The sequence below is a fragment of the Panicum hallii genome, chromosome 8, assembly GCF_002211085.1.
Source record: "Panicum hallii strain FIL2 chromosome 8, PHallii_v3.1, whole genome shotgun sequence".
NCBI lineage: Eukaryota > Viridiplantae > Streptophyta > Magnoliopsida > Poales > Poaceae > Panicum > Panicum hallii.
In genome coordinates this window covers 41,636,128-41,655,537 of record NC_038049.1, presented here as the reverse complement: position 1 = coordinate 41,655,537, position 19,410 = coordinate 41,636,128, and the positions used below count along the sequence as shown (strand labels likewise).

General features: G+C 43.8%; 1 protein-coding gene and 1 non-coding gene across 2 annotated transcripts; both read left to right on the top strand.

The window, feature by feature from the left end:
* The first annotated feature begins 9,677 nt into the window (after positions 1-9,677).
* On the top strand, positions 9,678-9,764 carry TRNAY-GUA. Its single transcript is given in 2 exon segments — positions 9,678-9,714; positions 9,729-9,764. It is a non-coding gene; the product is annotated as a tRNA-Tyr (tRNA).
* Positions 9,765-12,313: 2,549 nt separating this feature from the next.
* LOC112902677 (putative 14-3-3-like protein GF14-H) lies at positions 12,314-19,109 on the top strand. The gene is made up of 7 exons (XM_025971844.1): positions 12,314-12,501; positions 15,343-15,643; positions 16,880-16,967; positions 17,058-17,167; positions 17,668-17,810; positions 18,288-18,322; positions 18,762-19,109. The coding sequence occupies exons 1-7, from the start codon at positions 12,438-12,440 to the stop codon at positions 18,765-18,767; spliced, it is 747 nt and encodes a 248-aa protein (XP_025827629.1). The 5' UTR covers positions 12,314-12,437; the 3' UTR covers positions 18,768-19,109.
* Positions 19,110-19,410: the final 301 nt, after the last annotated feature.

The following is a 19,410-nucleotide window of genomic DNA, read 5'->3' as shown; positions in this document are numbered from 1 at the left end:
GAGTCTCACATGCGCCAACTAAATAATGCCGGTGTGCAAATTGTTACCAGCACAGTACTAAACCCCACCCCCATGTGATGGCACGTGATTTCCTCTTGGATCATTATGGGGAGGTCACTACCTCACTGGTAGTGACTCAGTTAGTTTACATGGGCGCGGATGGTGGGGGGGGGGGGGGGGGCATCTTCCAATCCAGCCAGTCTCAATCTTAATCTAGTTGTCAGCTCAAAAGATTATTTCAAGGCATCATATGCTTCACGCACGATTAATCTATGCTTAACAATTATTTTTTGTTATCTTATCTAATTATCTAATCACGCAGGATTTCTTTGATCTCAGTGATGGTTTCTCTGTCTCCAGATGCCCTGTAGTCAGTAGAGGCATAGTCACCTGCATCCTTGTGCGTAGCACACATCAGCAAGCGGACAGATCACACCTGTTCCCATGGAGAAAACAGAAATGGAGAGCCAACATGCATGTGTTGCATCGGACTGCAAGGAAATGGCAACTTGGTTCTCAACCAGATCTGTGCTATTTATTTGCTTGGAATTTTCGCCCTTTTTTCAGCATTTGAACTAGGGATTACAAGTCATTAGAGGGGAAACTGAGGATTATGAACAGCTCTTGATATTCAAGTTGTGCTCTAACCAGTTCACATGGCATGACACAGATGTTACGACATACTATGACGATATTCCGTGTTATGTAAGTTCAGTTCAGTATAGGATACCCAAAACAAAGTCAACTACGACGATTCTATGGATCAGCATTGGAGATCATATTCACACTGACCAATCGATCCTTTCACACAATCTCGACAAATACATATGTGAGATTAAAGGCACTGATTGATGAGTAACGATACTTCTACTAGATACTCCCTCGGTCCACAAATATAAACATTCATAGGATTTTTAGAAGAAACTAAGGGGAGGAAGGAAAATGACTAGGGTGCCATAAATCAATGACGACCAATAGTACAAAGCTACAAATAAAGCCTACCTTCTCAGCCACATCTGCTATTAACGATGAGGGAGAGGGGAGAGGGTGGATAATGCTTACATTTGCAGATAAATTTTGAATGCTAGAAATGCTTACATCTGTGGATGGAAGGAGTATCTTTGACCTGACCACTTGTTTTCTTGCAGTGCAGCTCCCTCATGCCTTAGATAGCTAGATGAGTGTCTAGCTCTGCATGAAGGTTCCGTAACTATGTGCATGCCTCAATTAGCTGAGCGTAGAAGTTCATTCTGGGGGATTACCCAAGCGACAACGAGCCTTTATCGGGCTAACCTTTAATAAATAAGTGCAGCAGTGCTAATCTGTTTACGAATTTCTAGAGTAATATATTTTTAGGACGGAGAGCGTACTTGCTAGTAGCTTCCACAAGCAAACATAGAGGAAAGACCAAGAGAGACGGTGTGGGGATCCTTGCGACTGGCTTCGCTAGCACTTAAAACCAACTTAATTAGTCGCACCTGGCTTTTCTAGCGCCTCAAAACCAACTTAGTCATTGAGGTGTCAACCTGTTGAACACACATAATAGAGAATTCTTCGCCTCAGCTCGTTCATCCAAAGATAAGCCTGTTAATGACTCACTTGGCGAATACACACTTTCATTAGGAAAGTGTAAGAGTTGTCTTGATGTCCCGGAGGACAAAATCCCAAAAATAAATTTACCAATTCGTAATATTGGTTTTATTCATTGTGTCTGATCTGATGTGTATGCAAGCAACAACTCCTAAGTGTGTGGTATCTCTACCTGATTAGGATATTGGTGATGGTCTACTAGTATTTTCATGATATCCCCATGCACGACAACATGCTAGCTCCTATATGATCCGTTAGCTTAAGGGAGATTAAAGACTAGCAATTTTAGTAGTTTGTTTTTAGGACCTCAAGCCCATCTCACAAGTTCCTCAAGTCTTGTTAACAATCTACTAACTAGCTGTTTCATCTGCAATCCTCTCCCTTTGTAATCCTATTCCCAGATGCTGGCTGGGGAGCAATGCAATTCTGAGCAACAGCATCAGCACCAACTGCTAGCTTCTTCCAGCCTTCCACGACACTAGCAAACAGAACAGTGAGATTGAGAGAGCAATGGCAGACCTCGCCATAGGGATCTCCATGACGGCGGTTGAGGCCCTTGTCAACAATTTCATGAACCGGATTTCCAAATCGAGAAATCCGACTTCCTGTATCATTGTGATAGTCATTGGATTAAGCGTTATCACATACATAACTCATTCCAGCCATAATATCATAGTCATACTTCGCATAAGATCAAACACGGATTTAATTATTACATAAATCCATAAGATTTGTAGTACGGAATTCATTACAAGCCTCTCGGCTAGAGCGAATAAGCAGAAAACGGAAAACGGTAGCTAGGCCTCTGGCCGCTCTTCATCTTCTGGAATCTCCTCCACAGGCAACTCGAGCGTAGCACGGGCTTCAGTCATACCAACCGTCATCGTTGGGGTCGAACTCCGGATCGGATCCTGCATCGTACCAGACTATCCCCAAGGTATGGGATAGGTTCACGTTACCATCCGAATGCAAACTTTATAGTGGACTATACTAAGGATATATCAAAGTTCAAGGGATTAAGCTGGGTTTTCCTATGCATGCGCAACATCATATATAAGTATAAATAACTTCTTCCGACTTTGACTCGGGCCCTTCCGGCATCCCAGACTCCCGATCCAACGCACACCTTCCAATACCACCAAGTCAATGAGAGGACTCCCTCTCCTCGCATCTCAACTGCCCCCTGGCAGGAAGTCAATCTAGAGGGAGGTAGAAATCATGAGTAACACTAACTAATAAAAGCAACAGAAGAGTAGGGTTGTCCATGACCAAGGATGCGGCTATACGTATAGTTTTCACCCTACAGGGGCTGTACACCTGGACCCACTCGAATCGACATCAGCCGAGAATCAGCCGACTGAGCGACGAAACACCGGTCTACAGAAATAGGACTAGGAGCCACGGCACCATCCGGCTTTCCCGGGTCTTGGGCGCATCCTCCTGCAAGAGGTCGTCCCGGGACTGTGAAGCCTCCCTTGCGTCTCAGGGAACGTGAGGTCAGCACCTTCTTCCGCTGTACTGATACTCGATCCTCCTGCCGGCTTGGTACCGCACTTGCTAGCCCCGGACCGGGCCCACCCTCATAATGGGTAAGTGTTGTGCACGCTTAACATATTCCCACTAATCATAGTTACTCTCACCCGGTCCTCAATTGCCGAAGCGGGCATCTTCGTCATATGCGTCTTCACCGCAGTGGTCCGCAACTTCACCCATTACGGGTGACCCCAACACCTCAACCAAGTACCATCAAGTTGTACCCGCCACAGATACTTCGTAGGATGTGCCAAGATATACACCCTAAGCCCTCGATCCAGGATCAAGTTAAGTTCGTCTGCTCCCGGCTAAAAAGCCCTATTCACCAACTCCTGAAAAGTGTATCTCCACTCACTATCCATCCATTCCCACACGTACACATACAAGACACATCAAGACATTTCATATAATAATCAAGTATGATAGGGTTGCAAGGAGTACAAGTAAATAAAATAGACTATGCAGGCTCATCTGAATAGTATTACAACAAGTAGCGGTAGCATAACTAACAACCAATCGGATGGACTGCAACTGCTGGGCTGATAGGCCAAGATGCCATTGGGCCGGCTCGTGCAGCATGCCTTCTTCTTCCTGGTGCATTTGGGCGCCACCCTTCTTCTTTCACCGTCGCACTCTACCGGTGTGTTGGGATATACTATGCTAGTTGCGCACGCAGGTCCGATGAGCCAGCACGTGATTCATCTCGGATCCACGCCTCGATGCGCCTCTCGCGCGCGCTAGCTAGCTAGCTGCTCATGTGGATAATTTGGGGGAAGGGCGCCGCAAGCTCATGTGATCAGATTGATATTACGACCTCGGGATTCTGCACCATCGTTTTGCTTAATTTGACGGCAGGTCAGGCCGGCTGTTGTCGAGCGCCGCGTTTGTCCAACCTCAGTGCATTTCACGAGAAGTGTTTTATGGGTATTAAATGTTACGTCACATGAGCAAATTTGCTGATGCGTCAGGATCATTATTAGGAGAGAAGAAGATTTTCATAATTATCTGGTTCTCAGTCTTGCATTAGTAACCGTACCATAAAATTATACATTGAGACTGATCTTATCCGATTGGGTGCCACTTGAGATTGAAATACAGTATTTTCAAATATACAGCCCAGGCCAGGCCATCAACTAAACGTGTCCAATATTTTCAAATACATATATATGCAGGCCAGTTGCAAGTGTAGGCGGCCATGTGCGACAAGCATGCATGCCTGATTTTGCGTGCAACACACTTTAGGCCAGATTAGAGACGCGACATGCATCCAAAGACGCCGGTCTAGAAATTGCCTACATCCCCTTTCCACAGCCAACACACACAAGCAAGCACCCTACTAGGCATCATCAAGCAAGCGTTCCACAAATCCTGTCAGCTAGCGTGGCCATGGCTGCTAACCGTTCCTACTACCAGACCTCTGCGCCCCTTAGGTCGCAGGTGCAGCACCAGGAGCATGTCTTCCACCTGTACGCGCACCAGCTGCCTGGCGGCGGCGGCGGCAACGAGCACATGGTCGTGCCGTCCACGGGGCTCCCCGTTTCACTTTGGTATGACGCATGTCGTGGGCTGGGACATACGTGACGGCCCTGACGCCACGGCAGCGCCTGGCCATCGCCGCGTGCAAAAGCAGCGAGAGCTGGCACGCTTCCTTCAGCTTGGTGTTCACCGACCAGAGGTTCGCCGTTCGTCATTTTTGCATCCGATGAGGATCCTGTAGTGTGTCGCCTGCTGCATTGAGGTGTTAATGATGGCACATTGTTTTTTGGCTCGATCAGGTTCAAGGGGTCCACCCTCAGTGTGCAACCACAGCATTGTGGGTGGGGTTCCATGGGCGCGCAGGGGACGAAGTTGTCGACCAGATCGGAGCTTCCGTGAGCCCCAACAACTAGCGCGAGCGAGCAAATGCTTCTCATCATAAGAAATAAGAATAATGAAGACTTCAGGAACTCCATGCCTTCCGGTTTTTCATTTGAATGGTCCGGTAGTAGTAAGAAGCAGGACACTGGCGGCTGTCCTCATCTCATAAATCAGTCAATCTCCATGTGTGTACTGGTTGTCTGAATTTTTCCTACCGTGACACTCTGCTTTCCCTGCTCGAGTGGCCTCAGGCTTTCGCTGAACTCCCCAGGTTGCCGGTCACCGATCCTGCTGCCGCCGGCGGCCGGACGCTTGCTTCTTCGGCCAGTGTCAGCCAGCACTGAGGGGCGAAGATGCGTTGGGCCTAGCTAGGAAGTCACTTGCCAGCATGCCAGCCGGCTGGGCCGCGGTTGTGCTACCTTAAAGAGTTTTTTTTAAAAAGGGGATAAAAAAAAACAAAATTCGAAAAAGGGGTGCCAGTTGGAGAAATTTAGGGAAATGGGTGCCTCCCGCCCGCTGGGAGGGCGGAAAGTGGTTGGGCGGGATGCTCAAAAAAAATTTCCAGGGACCTCTTCGCGAATAAGAAAACTTTTTTCATTCGCGAAGTGGTCCCTGAAGGAGGCCTCCCGCCCGGCCACTGGGCGGGATGCCTCCCGCCCGGCCACTGGGCGGGATGCCTCCTGGTGCATTGTTATTTCATGTGTATGTGTTTTCTGGCTTCCAAAATTCATAACAATTCACAGAAAAATCCAAAAATAGCAAAACTAGTTTTGTTAGAAAGTAGATTTCAAACTCTATAACTTTTGTTAATGGAGTTTAGTTTGAAACAAAATACTTTTACTCCTATTTTAAAACTAAGATTAAGGAAAGTTTATGCATAACTTTAGGATTTCATGCTTTGTTGTTTATGAAGTTTGGTATGACTATTCTATAAACTCTAGGTACCTTTGTGCAAAGTTTCAAACTCAAATTTGATGTAAATTTAACTTCTTTTGTCTTGAATTTTTCAAATTTGAAATGTTAACTAAACCTAATTATAACCCTTTTCTAATTAAAATCTATTGTTATTCTCTAATGTGATATTATTTAATATCTAATATATAGTCAAAGTTCTAAAACCTATAAAGTTCTAAAACCTATAATCTTATGCTCCTGGTCCATTTTTGTTATATTTTTTCTTAGATTATTTGTTTCAGAAACTATTTGAAATTCAGAATTTTTTCAAATATAAGATTCATTCGCCATACTCTTATGTATGCACATAAAATTTTAATTCAATTTTCCAAAGAAGATTACGGTATCTAAAACTCGTACGAAGATAGTTAAACGATAACGTTTGTAACGTAGAATCTAAATATTACGATAGTACAATACATGAAGCCATTTAAAATAAAATAATATGATAATGAATATTACAAATATTACAAATACATGAATCCAAATATTGTGTCTTCAGTCAATGCGGCAAATATTACAAATACGTATCTAGGTCTGATAGAATCTCAACGCAGCAAATATTACATATGAGCAAACAACGTTTAAATAAAATTACAACTAAATGATGCCTGATGACGTACTAGCACTCGATCGGCGACGTCTCCCACTTCTTGATGCAACCGGAGGTCTTCCATCTGTAGCATCACCTGTAGGGCCAGCTTCAGCACAACTGGGGCCAGCATCATTGGTTGGACAACGTTTATACGTGTGTCCAATCTGATTACATGCACTGCAGCGTTGTATCCTCGGACGGAGCTCTGACTCATCCATATCATTACGAATACGCCGTGACTGACGGCGTCCTCTCTTAACCCGTGATGATCTTGGGTCTGGAATATAGATAACAGGATTCGCTGTCTCAGTGAACGATCCAACCAAACGGAACCCATAGATCTCATACTGCCAGGTGCTAGCAATTGTCTCCTTTCTGAAGTAATGTGAAACATATATATCGACAGGATGTCCAATATCTGCACAAGCAGCCATTACATGAGAACAAGGTAAGTGCAGCAACTTGGGCCTCATGCATGAGCAACAACAAGTTCCATCGAACTTGAGAATGCACTCCTTTACAGGAGTTTGACGTCTCATGCCATGTCGCGCCCTATCTTTAGGAGATACCTCAAACTTGAGCTCCTGTGTTCCACATTGCCGTACATGGTGTAGCCGGGCGCTTTCTGCCTTCTTAGTCATGTATTCTGTTACCTTGAATCCAAAATTTCTGTCTGGATCTCGCATGAATACCTGATTTTTATTGAACCGCTCCCGAAAGTAATCGGTACACCCGCGGATAATGAATTCAACAATTGCAACCAGTGGAAGCCCACGAACACCTCGCAGCACCCAATTGTAAACTTCGGCGAAGTTGGTGGTCATTATACCGTATCTTGCACCATCGGTATCATAAAGTAACGCCCACTTCTCCTTAGGTTCATTCTCAATCCATTCAGAAAATTTTTTCACCGCTGACCCAGACCTTCTGCGAGTACGTGCAGTATCTGTTGGCAAAGAGCACAAAGCCTCTGCTTCATCCTGTGCAGTTATGTTTTTTGATGCGTCCTCGGCTCTTTTCTTCCCGGTCAGTGATGGAATGCGTTAATGCATGGACCCAAGCTGAAAAAGACCCGCTGCAATATGTGGGGCGGACCTTCTCCTCTGTCTAGAGTTTTCAGGTCATAGTAGCTTCCAGGATTTCTCTGACATAGGACGGCCAGCATTCGAGGAACATTATCATATGCAGCCTCGAACGTACCAAACCTCATCTCCAACACCTTTTGTTTTGCACTCCACGCCTTACTGTATGAGATGGTATACTTGTACTTTTCCTGAATGTACCTGATAATAGACTTTGGTTCATATGACAAGTTCTGTACTATCGTCCCGTACATCTCATTTGCGATGTATTGCGACGTGAGGTTGCGATGGCTCTTCTGCACCCCAGGCAAATGACAAGTGTGCTGAGTGACAATGGAGCATTCCCAATAATCTTTCCATTTACCCTTGTAGGCATGCACCCGCCATGGACAGCCATCCTTCACACATACCACATCGTACTTACGAGATTTGCACTCAACTGTCTTAAACTCTCGCATAAGAGAGAGAGACCAGCACTTAACAGCTTCCTTCACCTCTTCAATTGAGTGGTACCTTGCACCCTGGATAATTTCATTCTCCCTGCAATCCGAAGGCCAGCTACATCCGTTATCTACGACAAGATGACTGAAGTCGCTGCTTACCCAATCTTGAGGCACATCATCGTCATCATCAGACGAATCGGCATTCATTGCTTCATCCAATTCACGTTCTTCGTCTTGCAGCTGTTCAACAATAAAGGGTATGTTCTCCCCCTCATCAGCCACGCATTGAGGTGCTGCGGTGCCACCTGCCTCAATGTTTGCCTCCTCGACTTCTTCATCAATATTTTCATCCCCCGGACCAGCTTCAATGTTTATCAAAGGAGGGTTTTGGTGCACACTGACAAGGAGTACCAGTGGCCACTGCCAATGACTTGCATTTTACAGATAAGTTAACCAGTCCTCGTTGCTTGCAAGTGGCATAAGCTCCCAGATCAAAGCGTGAGTGGTACGATTTATGACGCATTGAACACTCACAGTGTGTGTCTCCTGATTAATCCTTAGTCCCCTCATTAACCAGTTGCATAGGGATTCAAATGTCCTCTCGTGCGGTCTGGTAATTCCTCTGACCGCACAGTTGAATTCACTTAAATCTACCCCATTCGGCCCATAAATCACATTTCCTTCTCCGTAATATATACTGAAAATACCCTTCTCGGAAGACATATCTGTCAATCATTAATAAACTAGTTATACTACATATTAATACACAACGAACGACGATCCTAAATTTCAGCGACTCTCAGATTATATTTTACAGATTCTAAACTATTCAAATTATAAATTATACTAAAAACAAATGAAAATACTAAAACTATTCAAAACATAACTACTCTAACAAATATTTCCTAAATTATAGTTATTTTCAAGTACTTATATGGCTAGAACGAGAATATACCTCAAAATCGACGTGTGGACAGGGCTTCGCCGCTTCCTCTTCTCTCTTCCTCTCCTCTCTTTCTCTTTTTTCTGATTTTTGCTGGATAAAATGGCATTTTTGGGGCAGGTTGGGGGGGCAGGTTGGGGCTTAAATAGCCGGTGGGGGGACCTCCCGCCCCACCAAAGGGCGGGATGCCCATCAGCACAGCATCCCGCCCGTTGGTTGGGCGGGATGCCCTCCCAGGGACCTCTTCGCAAATAATTTATTTGCGAAGTGGTCCTCGGGGGACATCCCTGGGTGGGCGGGATGTCCCGGGCCCCACGCGTCCCGCCCGTTCAGCGGGCGGAAGGCACCCATTTCTCTAAATTTTCCCAACGGCCACCCCTTTTTCGAATTTTAGTTTTTTTTATCCCTTTTTTTAAAAAAATTCCTACCTTAAACAAGTTCGCCGAAGATCTTTGCTTGCAGCCCGTCGTGATTGGTCCATCTAGGTTAGGCCGTTTTTGCTGCTGTTCCAAGCGTTCAGTCTGCCAACAGATCAGGTTGGGCCGCACTACGCACACTATGCTACCCAAGTTCTATGTTCGTTCTATCTCGCGGCCTGCTGGCTGGCTACGCAGCCGTTTCTGGGAGGTTTGGGCCGCTAAAGTACGATAAGTAAGGAAACGAGGATCGAGAAGCACAAGCCGACCTTAGCTCAGTTGGTAGAGCGGAGGACTGTAGTGCGTTGCAGATGAATCCTTAGGTCGCTGGTTCGAATCCGGCAGGTCGGATCGATTTTTCTTTTTTTTTTTACGTCTGGGACGAGGGGACGCAGCACGCACGGACGGTCATAAGATATATTAATTTATGATTAGCGGATAGTTACTGTGCATCACTATAGTAAATTATAAATTAATTAGAATTATTAAATTCGTCTTATGAATTAGCATTCATATGTAAAAAAAATTATAAATAAATTTTATTTAATACATAAGATTGTTATTAGATGCGACGGTGGGGCGTGAAACCAAAACCAAAACGAGCCTAGACATCTCGGAGCAGATCCGTCCGCCCACGCCGCCATGGCAGCTGGCGCGCCTCGGCGTCCCCGCCGCCCCGCCGGCCGGCACACGTATGGACGCATGGTGTGCAGAGCCGAGTCACGAACTGCGCGGTGCAGCCCGCGTGCACGATCCGTGCACGCGCGCGGCGGCCACGTGCGCGCCGGTGGCAGCTAGAGCCGAGTGAATCGTCGGAGGGCAGCAGGGTGCGGCGGCCCACGTGGGTGGCGGCGGGGCGGCGCCTGTGGCGACGTGGTCTGCGGGGCCCCGCGCGCCGTCCGGCCGGCGGCCGTCCCGGGCCCGCCCCGATGACGTGTGCGCAGCCCCAGCCAGAAGCTTCTCAAGTTCGGCTGCTGGCTGCTGGCTCTGGGCTAGCGAGGGCGCTCTCTCTAGCGGGCCAGGCCGCGCCTTGGGCTTCGCCAAATACCCAATAGGAGGGCCCAACTACACTACTGGGGGAGTTGGCGTGGTCCTTTTTGCACGAACCAACAGCGGGGGGAAAAAAACAAGCCGCTCTTAACGCCTTCAAAATGACTATTCATTAAGTTTCGAAAATAGAGGACTACTGATTGATTAATCTAGGTTCGCCTCAAACTCAATTAGAAAGTTGTGTTCCAGATGGCACAAGGATGCTCATTTCCCAACTCGCAGGATTCGATCGAGTCGGTGTAAAGTTCTTCAACAGTTATACGGTTATAGACACTAAAGCCAACTATGCCAGTGATGTCTCCACAAGCTTGCCTCTTAGCATCAACACTTTAATCCGCTGATAGTGCTAATCACCATGTTTTTAGCTGCAAACTACAACAACTCACGTCCGTCCACCATCCATGTAGGGCAAATACTGACGGGTAACTCCCACTTTTCGAATAATTGTTGTTTCAGCCATCGATATGGTTACGAAGATGCTGCTTTGATGATCTGCAAAGCAGCATCTTTGTCGACGATAAATTAATAGTTAATGATAAGTTAATAGCATTAGCTGTATTCAAATGCAATAACTTAAAACCACCATTGAACATGAATCTCTAGCAATACCATCTCAAAAGTTGTTTTTAAATTCAATAGGGTACCGACGGTCGAAATGAAAATCCATTGACTACACGATTGTTTCAAAACAACAAGTTATTTGGATATTAGGCCTGTTTGGTATCCTGCCTAAGACGCCACAACTTGCCTAACCTTAGTCGTCCAAATTGAAGAGCTAACCTTAGGCAGAAAAGTTAGGCAAACTGTGGCACCTTAGGCAGGATACCAAACAGGCCCTAAAGAGAGCGCCACTTTATAGATGGCTGAGTTGTCTCTATTTGAGACTCCCTACTTATGCTCCCAGCATGGCATTGAGGGGCCGATTGCTTGGTTATTTATATGTGTAGATGTACTCATGTACAAGCCTGATATTTCAATACTGAAACTAGGCGCCTTGTGAACTTGTGAGCTGTAAAACTTTCGGTAGCCGTACGCCCCCTGGTCCAAACTCTTTCCCGAGACCACCATCCGCTCACCACCACCTAACACGTGCACTAAGCCTTCCGTAAACAATGGCCCCATGACCGATTAAACAATTGATAAAAGATCACGAAATCCTAATCTCTTGGACACCTAAGCTAGGGGCAATAAATTAAAAAAACAGAGTGTTGCTGAAAAGCAAACTGCATGATGGATGGAATAAGAAATTGGGATGTGACTAAAGGTGGCCATGCTATCTTTTGTCATCAAAAGTGGTATCTGTCAGTCCATGGAGAGAAAAAAAAAAAGCAGAGCAAAAGCTTCAAAAACAGAAAGGAAAAGTCAGGGAGAAGGAGAAGAGAGGATAATATTAGTTAATTTGAGGAGCTCTTCCAGGATAACCAAACCCAATTTTATACTCCAGTTCCATTGCCTAGTCATTGTTGATATCCTTCTTTATGCTGAGAGGGGAAAAGATATGTAGGCACTCCAAACTTCTCTAAGAACAACTGAAAATGTAGAAGTAAAATTAATAAAAGTCAAACACATTACATTTCTATCTTTGTTTATTTTTGTGCTATCAACCTAGCACTCCAATAAAAAGTTTGCTAAAGTTGTGAGTGTGATCTTTTCCCTTCATCAAAGTAAATGAGAAAAACAAGATTAGTATATGGCTGTGGATGGGAGCTTCCCAGGGCCAAAGGGAAACGCCCAACTGTCAGCACAAGCGCCACAACAAAAATCGCTATCGCACATTCACATTAGACCAAAATCATTGCTGCTGCTGCTAATCAGAAGGCACCACCTATATGGGGACACCATCAGCAAGAACTGAGCCATCCGGTCCCAAAAGTGAAAAAGGCAAGGGGAACTCACCTTCCGTTTTAGGAAGGTGAAGAGGGGAACTGGGGAGTTGGGAGAGGGGAAGCCTGGAAGGGATCGGCGGGGGAGGAGATGGAGGAGCGGGAGAAGGTCGTGTGCCTGGCCAAGCTCGCCGAGCAGGCGGAGCGATACGACGGTAAGGGATCCCATCTACTGGTTGCGCCTTGCTTGATGCTTGTCTGCAGTGCCGTTGTTCCTGGTGCCCTGCATTATGGGGAAATCCGTGCTCTGTTCTTTGTCGGAAAGGAATTGGGCGTCGTTGGCCTTCGATCCGGCGCGCTTGCATCAGTCTTGGCTTACTTTCTTCGAGGTCTGAACAGCAACCTGCCGGCCGCCGCAGCGATTTTTTTGGGGGGTTTCTTCCGTGCTGGAGCAAAATTCCTCTGAATGTGTAGTGGTCAATCGGTGGATCCCTACTGTGATGATTCCGGGCTAATTTCAGGAGCATTTTGTTGACTTTGGGGGGACCGTTTTGATCGTTTCCATCACTGCCGGGCACGGCGTGTTCCGCTTCGATAGAAAGATATCATTTTGATGGCAGTTTTGGGAGCAATCGTGCGGTTGCTGAGTGTTTCTGACAGGTTTTTCAATTGCTTCTAGTTCTGTCGATTTGTACCTGCTGAAGGGAATAATGAGGTTATATGTTTCTGATGTTTTGTGGGGGCCAGTTCTATGAGTTGACTGTCAGGTGCCCTTGAGTTGCTTTTCTACTGCCTTTGATGTTGCTGTAAGGAAAAGAATGATCTTGGTACCATGGATGGTGCACGAATTTTTTTTTAAAAAAACATAGTTGTAGATATCCATTCTATTTATAACCTAGTACACATGACAGCTATTAGACTCTACAAGGGTGGAATAAGTGAAACTGTGGAACCCACCATCTATGCTCACATTTGAGGTTTTAGTTTAGTTTGAAAATAAGTTCAGCAATTTATAAAGTCATATCCTTTTTTTCTGTTTATAGTGGTTTGAGCTAGCAGCCTAGCAACCCCATATGGTGGAATGGCATAATTCCAGACTGCTTTTTATTGTTTCTACCCATCTACTGGTACCCAATATTCTTGCCAATTTGGCCACGATTTGATGCTCATCACTTATGACCTATGTCTTTAGATTGCAAATTATTTCATCATGTCGTGTAAGGATTGTTTAACTTGGGCCCTGTCAGCCAATGTCTTGACCTGAGCACTATGAGGTCGACTTTGACATTTAAAAAACATATGATTACTTCCATAGTGCTTCTCGTTCCATTAATCTTGGAGATGGGCTATGAAGTTCTTCTAGCCTAAGCTTTGATATTCCCTCTGAAAAGTGGACACACCATGATTCTGAGTCTTTTGTTTCCAGGACACCCTCCCTCCTAGGAACTAGCTTGCTGTTTTTTTTAATTATTATGAAACAGTAGGAGCATACCCTACTTATTATATATAGTTCTCTTCCTTTGGCAAAAATAAGAGAGACCTTTTGGAAGTAAATAAAAATCATGACTCAAAAGCATGGTTTTGCACAAGTTCGGTGATAGTTTCTATTATTGAAGCAAGTAGTGACATGAGAAACAAAAATCACTATCATTTCATTCAGTAGACCAAAATCAGTCCTGCTGCTGCTAATCAGAGGCACCCCAGATATGGGGAGATCATCAGCAAGAACCAAGCCATCTGGTCCCAAAAGTAGAAAAAGGAAAGGGAGGAGCCCACCTTCCATTTTAGGAAGGTGTAGAGGGGGAACTGGAGAGTTGGGACTTGGGACTCAGGAGAGGAATAAGGTTGTATGCCTGGCCAAGCTCGCTGAGCAGGCCGAGCGATACGACTGTGAGGGATCTCCCCTGTTCTCAGTTGTGCCTTGCTTGTGTACAGTGTCATCATTCCTGGTCCCCTGCATTTTGGGGGATCCATTGTCCGTTCTTTGGTGGAGTTTGGGGGAAGAAATTGGGTGTCTTCTCCAACGATTCTACGTGTTTGGATTAGTCTTTGCCCACTAGTTGCATGTGTGAGCGGTAATCTGCTGGCAATCGCAGCAATTTTTTTTTCTCCTGTCCTGGAGTGGAAAGCTCTGAATGTGTACAGTTTGACCATCAGGTCCTTCCCTATGATGTTCCGGGCTAGTTGCAGCTACTCCTTGTTGATTTTGGGGTCGATTTTGATTGTTTCCAGCAGTGCCTGTACAAATGTCCTTGTTTCCTGAAAAAAGATGACTTTTTTGTTACTGCTGAGTGGTGTACCGTTTTGGGGCCAACCTTGTGACTGCTGAGTGGTTCTGACTGGTTTTGATTGTTTCCGGCACTGTCGATTTGTTCGTGCAAAAGGAAGAGTGGTAGCTTGGCCGATCAGAGTAGATTGTATGTCTATGATGTTTTCTGGGGGCCAATTCTGTGTGGTGGGTGCCCTCGTGTTGCTTCTTTATTCATTGGTATGTTCATCTGTTGGAAAAGAAGGATCTTGGAATCATGGATGATGCATGACAATGGATAAACGTACTCATATATCTCTATCCAATCTATTCGTCAACAGATTATCAGTATTCGACTCTGCAAGTGTGGAATAAGTGGAACTGTGGAACCTACCATCCACTCAACATTTCTAGTTTTAGTTTAATGTGAAAAGAAGTTCAGCAATTTATAAAGTCATGCCCTTTTTTCTGTCTAGTCTCTAGTGTGGTTTGAGCTAGCAGCCTCTTATGTCTTTGGACTTCAATCTAGACCTTCCAACATGCAGCTTTAATGTAAATCAGTGACTTAACCGATATAGTATCAAACTTTTCAAATTGCAAAGAGAATGAATAGTTTGACATGAGGAACTAACATCTCTTTATAATGGAACCTGTTCTGCCCCAAAACTAACCCTTTAGGTTAGGTTATGATTGCAGTATTTAGGGTGCACCTTAATTAAATATGCTATGTGCATACATATTTAATTGCGCTTGTTAGGCTGAAGTTAGTCTTATATCTTAAGTTCTTAACTCGATTCATGATTGGCAGATATGGTGGAATTTGTGAAGAAGCTTGCTAGGATGGATGTGGATATGAGTGCTGAAGAAAGGCATTTATTCTCAGTAGGTTTCAAGAACACTATTGGGGCAAAGAGGGCATCATGGAGAATCATTTGTTCACTTGAGCAAAAGTTGACAAGTGGTGATCAGGCTGGTGTGATGATAGATGCCTACAAAAAGAAAGTAGAAGATGAACTAAGGAAGATTTGCAATGAAGTATTGTCAATCATCGCTATTCATTGCCTTCCCTTGGCCAATTCGGGTGAAAATGTCGTGTTCTTTTATAAGATGTATGTACAGATTCCTTGATTCGGTGCTCTGTTTCACTTGCCATATAGTTTTCTGACTATTTCCTGATTATTGCGCCCAGAGTTAATTTCTATCGATATCTCATTAACTTTCCAGGTAAATTTGATATCACAATCTTTTGCCAAAACAATATACAATTTTGAGCTCAAATCTATTTGAAGAGCTTATTTCCTCCAAAAGATTTAATGGTAAATCCTTTCCTAAGCTTTGATGAATGAACATGATAGAAGGAGGTCCAGAAAAAGGAGAGGGGGGACACTGTCTGGTTATGGCCTGGTAACTTGTGGGTCATTTTTCCATGGCTGACATGTTTTGTGCCACTGGATCCCAAAATTCGTTTCCACTTCTAGTTCTGATTTAAAAGGTAGTGCTATTATGAAAAAGAAAAGAAAACTGCACATATTTTAGAGTAAGGAGATGATGCACACGACCACATTACTAATGTTATGTGTTTTTATTATCAGTTCATTTTTCTTTTAGTGGAGCACAGAGCTACTTCTCAAATAATACTAGACTTAGTTGGATGACTTTTTTTTCTGATAAAATAAACAAGATGCTACTTCTTTCCTAGTGGAATTAAAATACGGGTGTTGGGTTTAGTCCAAGTTACTTCAGTTTAATGAATGCAAAGGCACAAAGGTTTAAGTACTATTGTTATTACATTTTTATTAGGTAAGATGTTCTTCCATAAGAAAGAAAAAGGAATAAGATTTAAAGAGTAGATAAAGTTCTTGGTCTCCTACTGTTCAGTGAGTCTGGGGCTATTATTTAACGATACGACACTAGTTTTACATTGTCCTGCCTTTTAGTCTCTTTACTGTGAACTTCTCTATATCTGAGGCTAGCCTGATATGCAGTCTTACAAACTTGGCTCCATTATACAAGTAGTATGCTGAAACTTTTTTGAACGCCCTTCGTTATTTATTGAAAATATGTACAATGATAAGTTTGGTTTCTCATTATCTCGTTCAATATTGTTTCGATACAGAAATATTAGAGAATTGGATGGTGCTTCACTAGTTCTGAAGTGCTTCATCAGTCCCTTGGGTATCTGATACTGTAGGATGATACTAGGAATTTTACATGGTCTATATGTGGCCCTGGTGATCCATTTGGAAAAGCTCCTTTCTATAGTGTGTGCATGCTCCAATGATACTCTATTGTCCTACGTAATCTTTTTCTTACCTACTTTGGATATGACTCCTAAACTGTTGCAGGAAAGGGGACTACTATCGTTACTTGGCTGAATTTAGCACTGGAACTGAAAAGAAGGCTGCTGCTGATCAGTCACTTATGGCGTACCAGGTTCAAAATCTTCCAAGGATTTTACATGGGCTCTAATGAATCTTTCGGAAAAGGCTCTCTTTCTGTCGAAATAACAAACATTTGCTGCAGCACGCCATGGTTGTCGCCTCCAGTGAGCTCTCACCTGCTCACCAAATCAGGCTTGGCCTTGCCCTCAATTTTTCGGTCTTCTTTTATGAGATAATGAACTCGCATGAGAGGTCAGTCATCCTCGATGGCTCCTTTCTCTCTTTTTATTGATATTTCAAATTTTATGATAGATATTCCTGTCCAGTCATGCTTCTTGTTTTGAAACATGGACCTACTTGCCATGAGGTGACCACTTTCAAATCAAATGAACTGTTCACCTCTAGTGGATGCTTTATTAGTAAGTTAAATTTGATTTTGTTTCCCCCACAAGGCATCATGAGACATTTAGCCATTCACATAATTAAACCCCACAAATGCAATGTTTAGTGAGATACTTTGACAGTCTGAACCCACTGGATGCTAGTTGGGCGCATGGTAGATTTGTTGATTCTGCCCTTTCTATAGAATGACGTTTGAGATGTTAGTGTTTTTGTCCCCTAGATTCTGCATGTTGGGCACTTGGTTGATTTGTTGTAATAATGTCATTCCAGTATGCTTCTTGATGGGCCACCAGATTATAAAAAGCATCAACTTTAGTCACTGAATTTTCATGTTTTTATCTCTTTTTCAGAGCTTGCCAAGTGGCAAAACAAGCATTTGATGAGGCTCTTGCTGAGATTAATTCTGCTGGTGAGGGGGTTTACAAGGATAGCACGCTTATGATGCAGCTTCTGAAGGATAACTTAGCATTGTGGACATCAGAACTAACTGGAGGTAAATACATATTTGGAAAAGAAAATACTTTCTGACCATTAAGCAATGGCCATGTAAACTTTTCTGATCAAGGAGGTTGCAAAACATAAAAAACAATTCATAATCAGTTCATAATCTGTGCCTTGATTAGCTGTAAACTCTAATCGAGTTGTGCAGAGTACTTACAATGCTTTTCCTTGGACATTCTGTTGAGCCAAACCTTACGTGTAGTAATACCTATTGACACATGAATATGATAAAACTTAAACAAGTATCAAAGATCCTAAATACCGGTTCAGTTTTGATGGCCGAATACTCATGCCTAGAAAATGTATTCCTCCTGAAATGGCGATGTAGATCATGTGTCTTGCTACTTCACTAATCTAACAGACACAGGGTTTAGGGATTAGGACCTATAACTAGTATTTGATACTAATAAACTATTGACATTATTATGGCACTAAGTTTCAACCAAAATTTGGTTCTCCATTTTGACAGGCGAAGCATCTAAGGATAATGACATCGACATGGAGGTAAGGTGCCTCTGCCTATGGCCTTAATTTGTGGTCTTTTCTTTTCTTAGCAAAACTCCATGTGCTTGAGACTTCGCAATGTACTTAAAAGAATTTACTGGTCCAGTGCACAAAATACTAATATATGTTTATCTTATATAAATGATTTCCAATATAAAGCATAAGATTGCGTTAACAGAGTGAAGTGAAATACAAAATTTGTGCTCCTACTCTGTTGGTGTACTTCAAACTGCGTATACATGTTTTAAATAATTCGTGAATCTATTCTACATGTTATCTGACAAAGTGCAAATCCTTGTTCAGATCTGGACCAACATAATTTTTTTTTCCTAGCAAGCTAAAGTTGAAGTCTGTATGATGTCACTATGCTGATGCTGACATGCTAGACGGTATACTGGCTATGCCGATGTGCTAATTAACATCTTTGGTGTTTTGGCAGGGTTGATTGCGATGCCCGTGGAACTACTAAGCAGCAGCAATGCTAGCGAACCCCGTGTCCTAAGTTTTTCTGCATCAGAAGAGCCTCATGTATCTTTTCTCCTGCAGTTTCTCTTCCTCTCTTTTGGCCATCGTTTGGTCTTGGAGTCGGTTATCCTACTAAGTGTTCCAGGGTCTGGACTGGTGACCATCCACCCAGCTTTGGTGATATTTTTGGGAGCTTGGACTGGTGGCCACCCAGCTCTGATGTCCTGTTGCCTTTTTCGGTGCTTGAGAGGCGTCTTTGTACACCGACGATGAACTCTCTTATCAATGCATTAAGGTCAAGGACCGTCCCTGCCATTATTAATCGTGTTCAGTGACTGAAGCAGTCCCTGTAATGTTGACAGTGAGCATACGAAAATAAGGTGCGCTGCTTCATTACAGAAAAGAAAAAAACACTTCCCCAAAATTAGGTACTGGGAAAAGGTTTGTATGATCTTACTATGCTGATACTTCCATGCTTGACAGTTGACACTAGAAACAATTGCGGCAATCTGACAAGCTGCCGTGACACAATAAGTTGACGTGACACAATACTGTGCCAGCGTAGCAACGCATTTCCAAATAAACTAGCATTCATTTGATTCAGCTTAGTGTGCTAAACAATG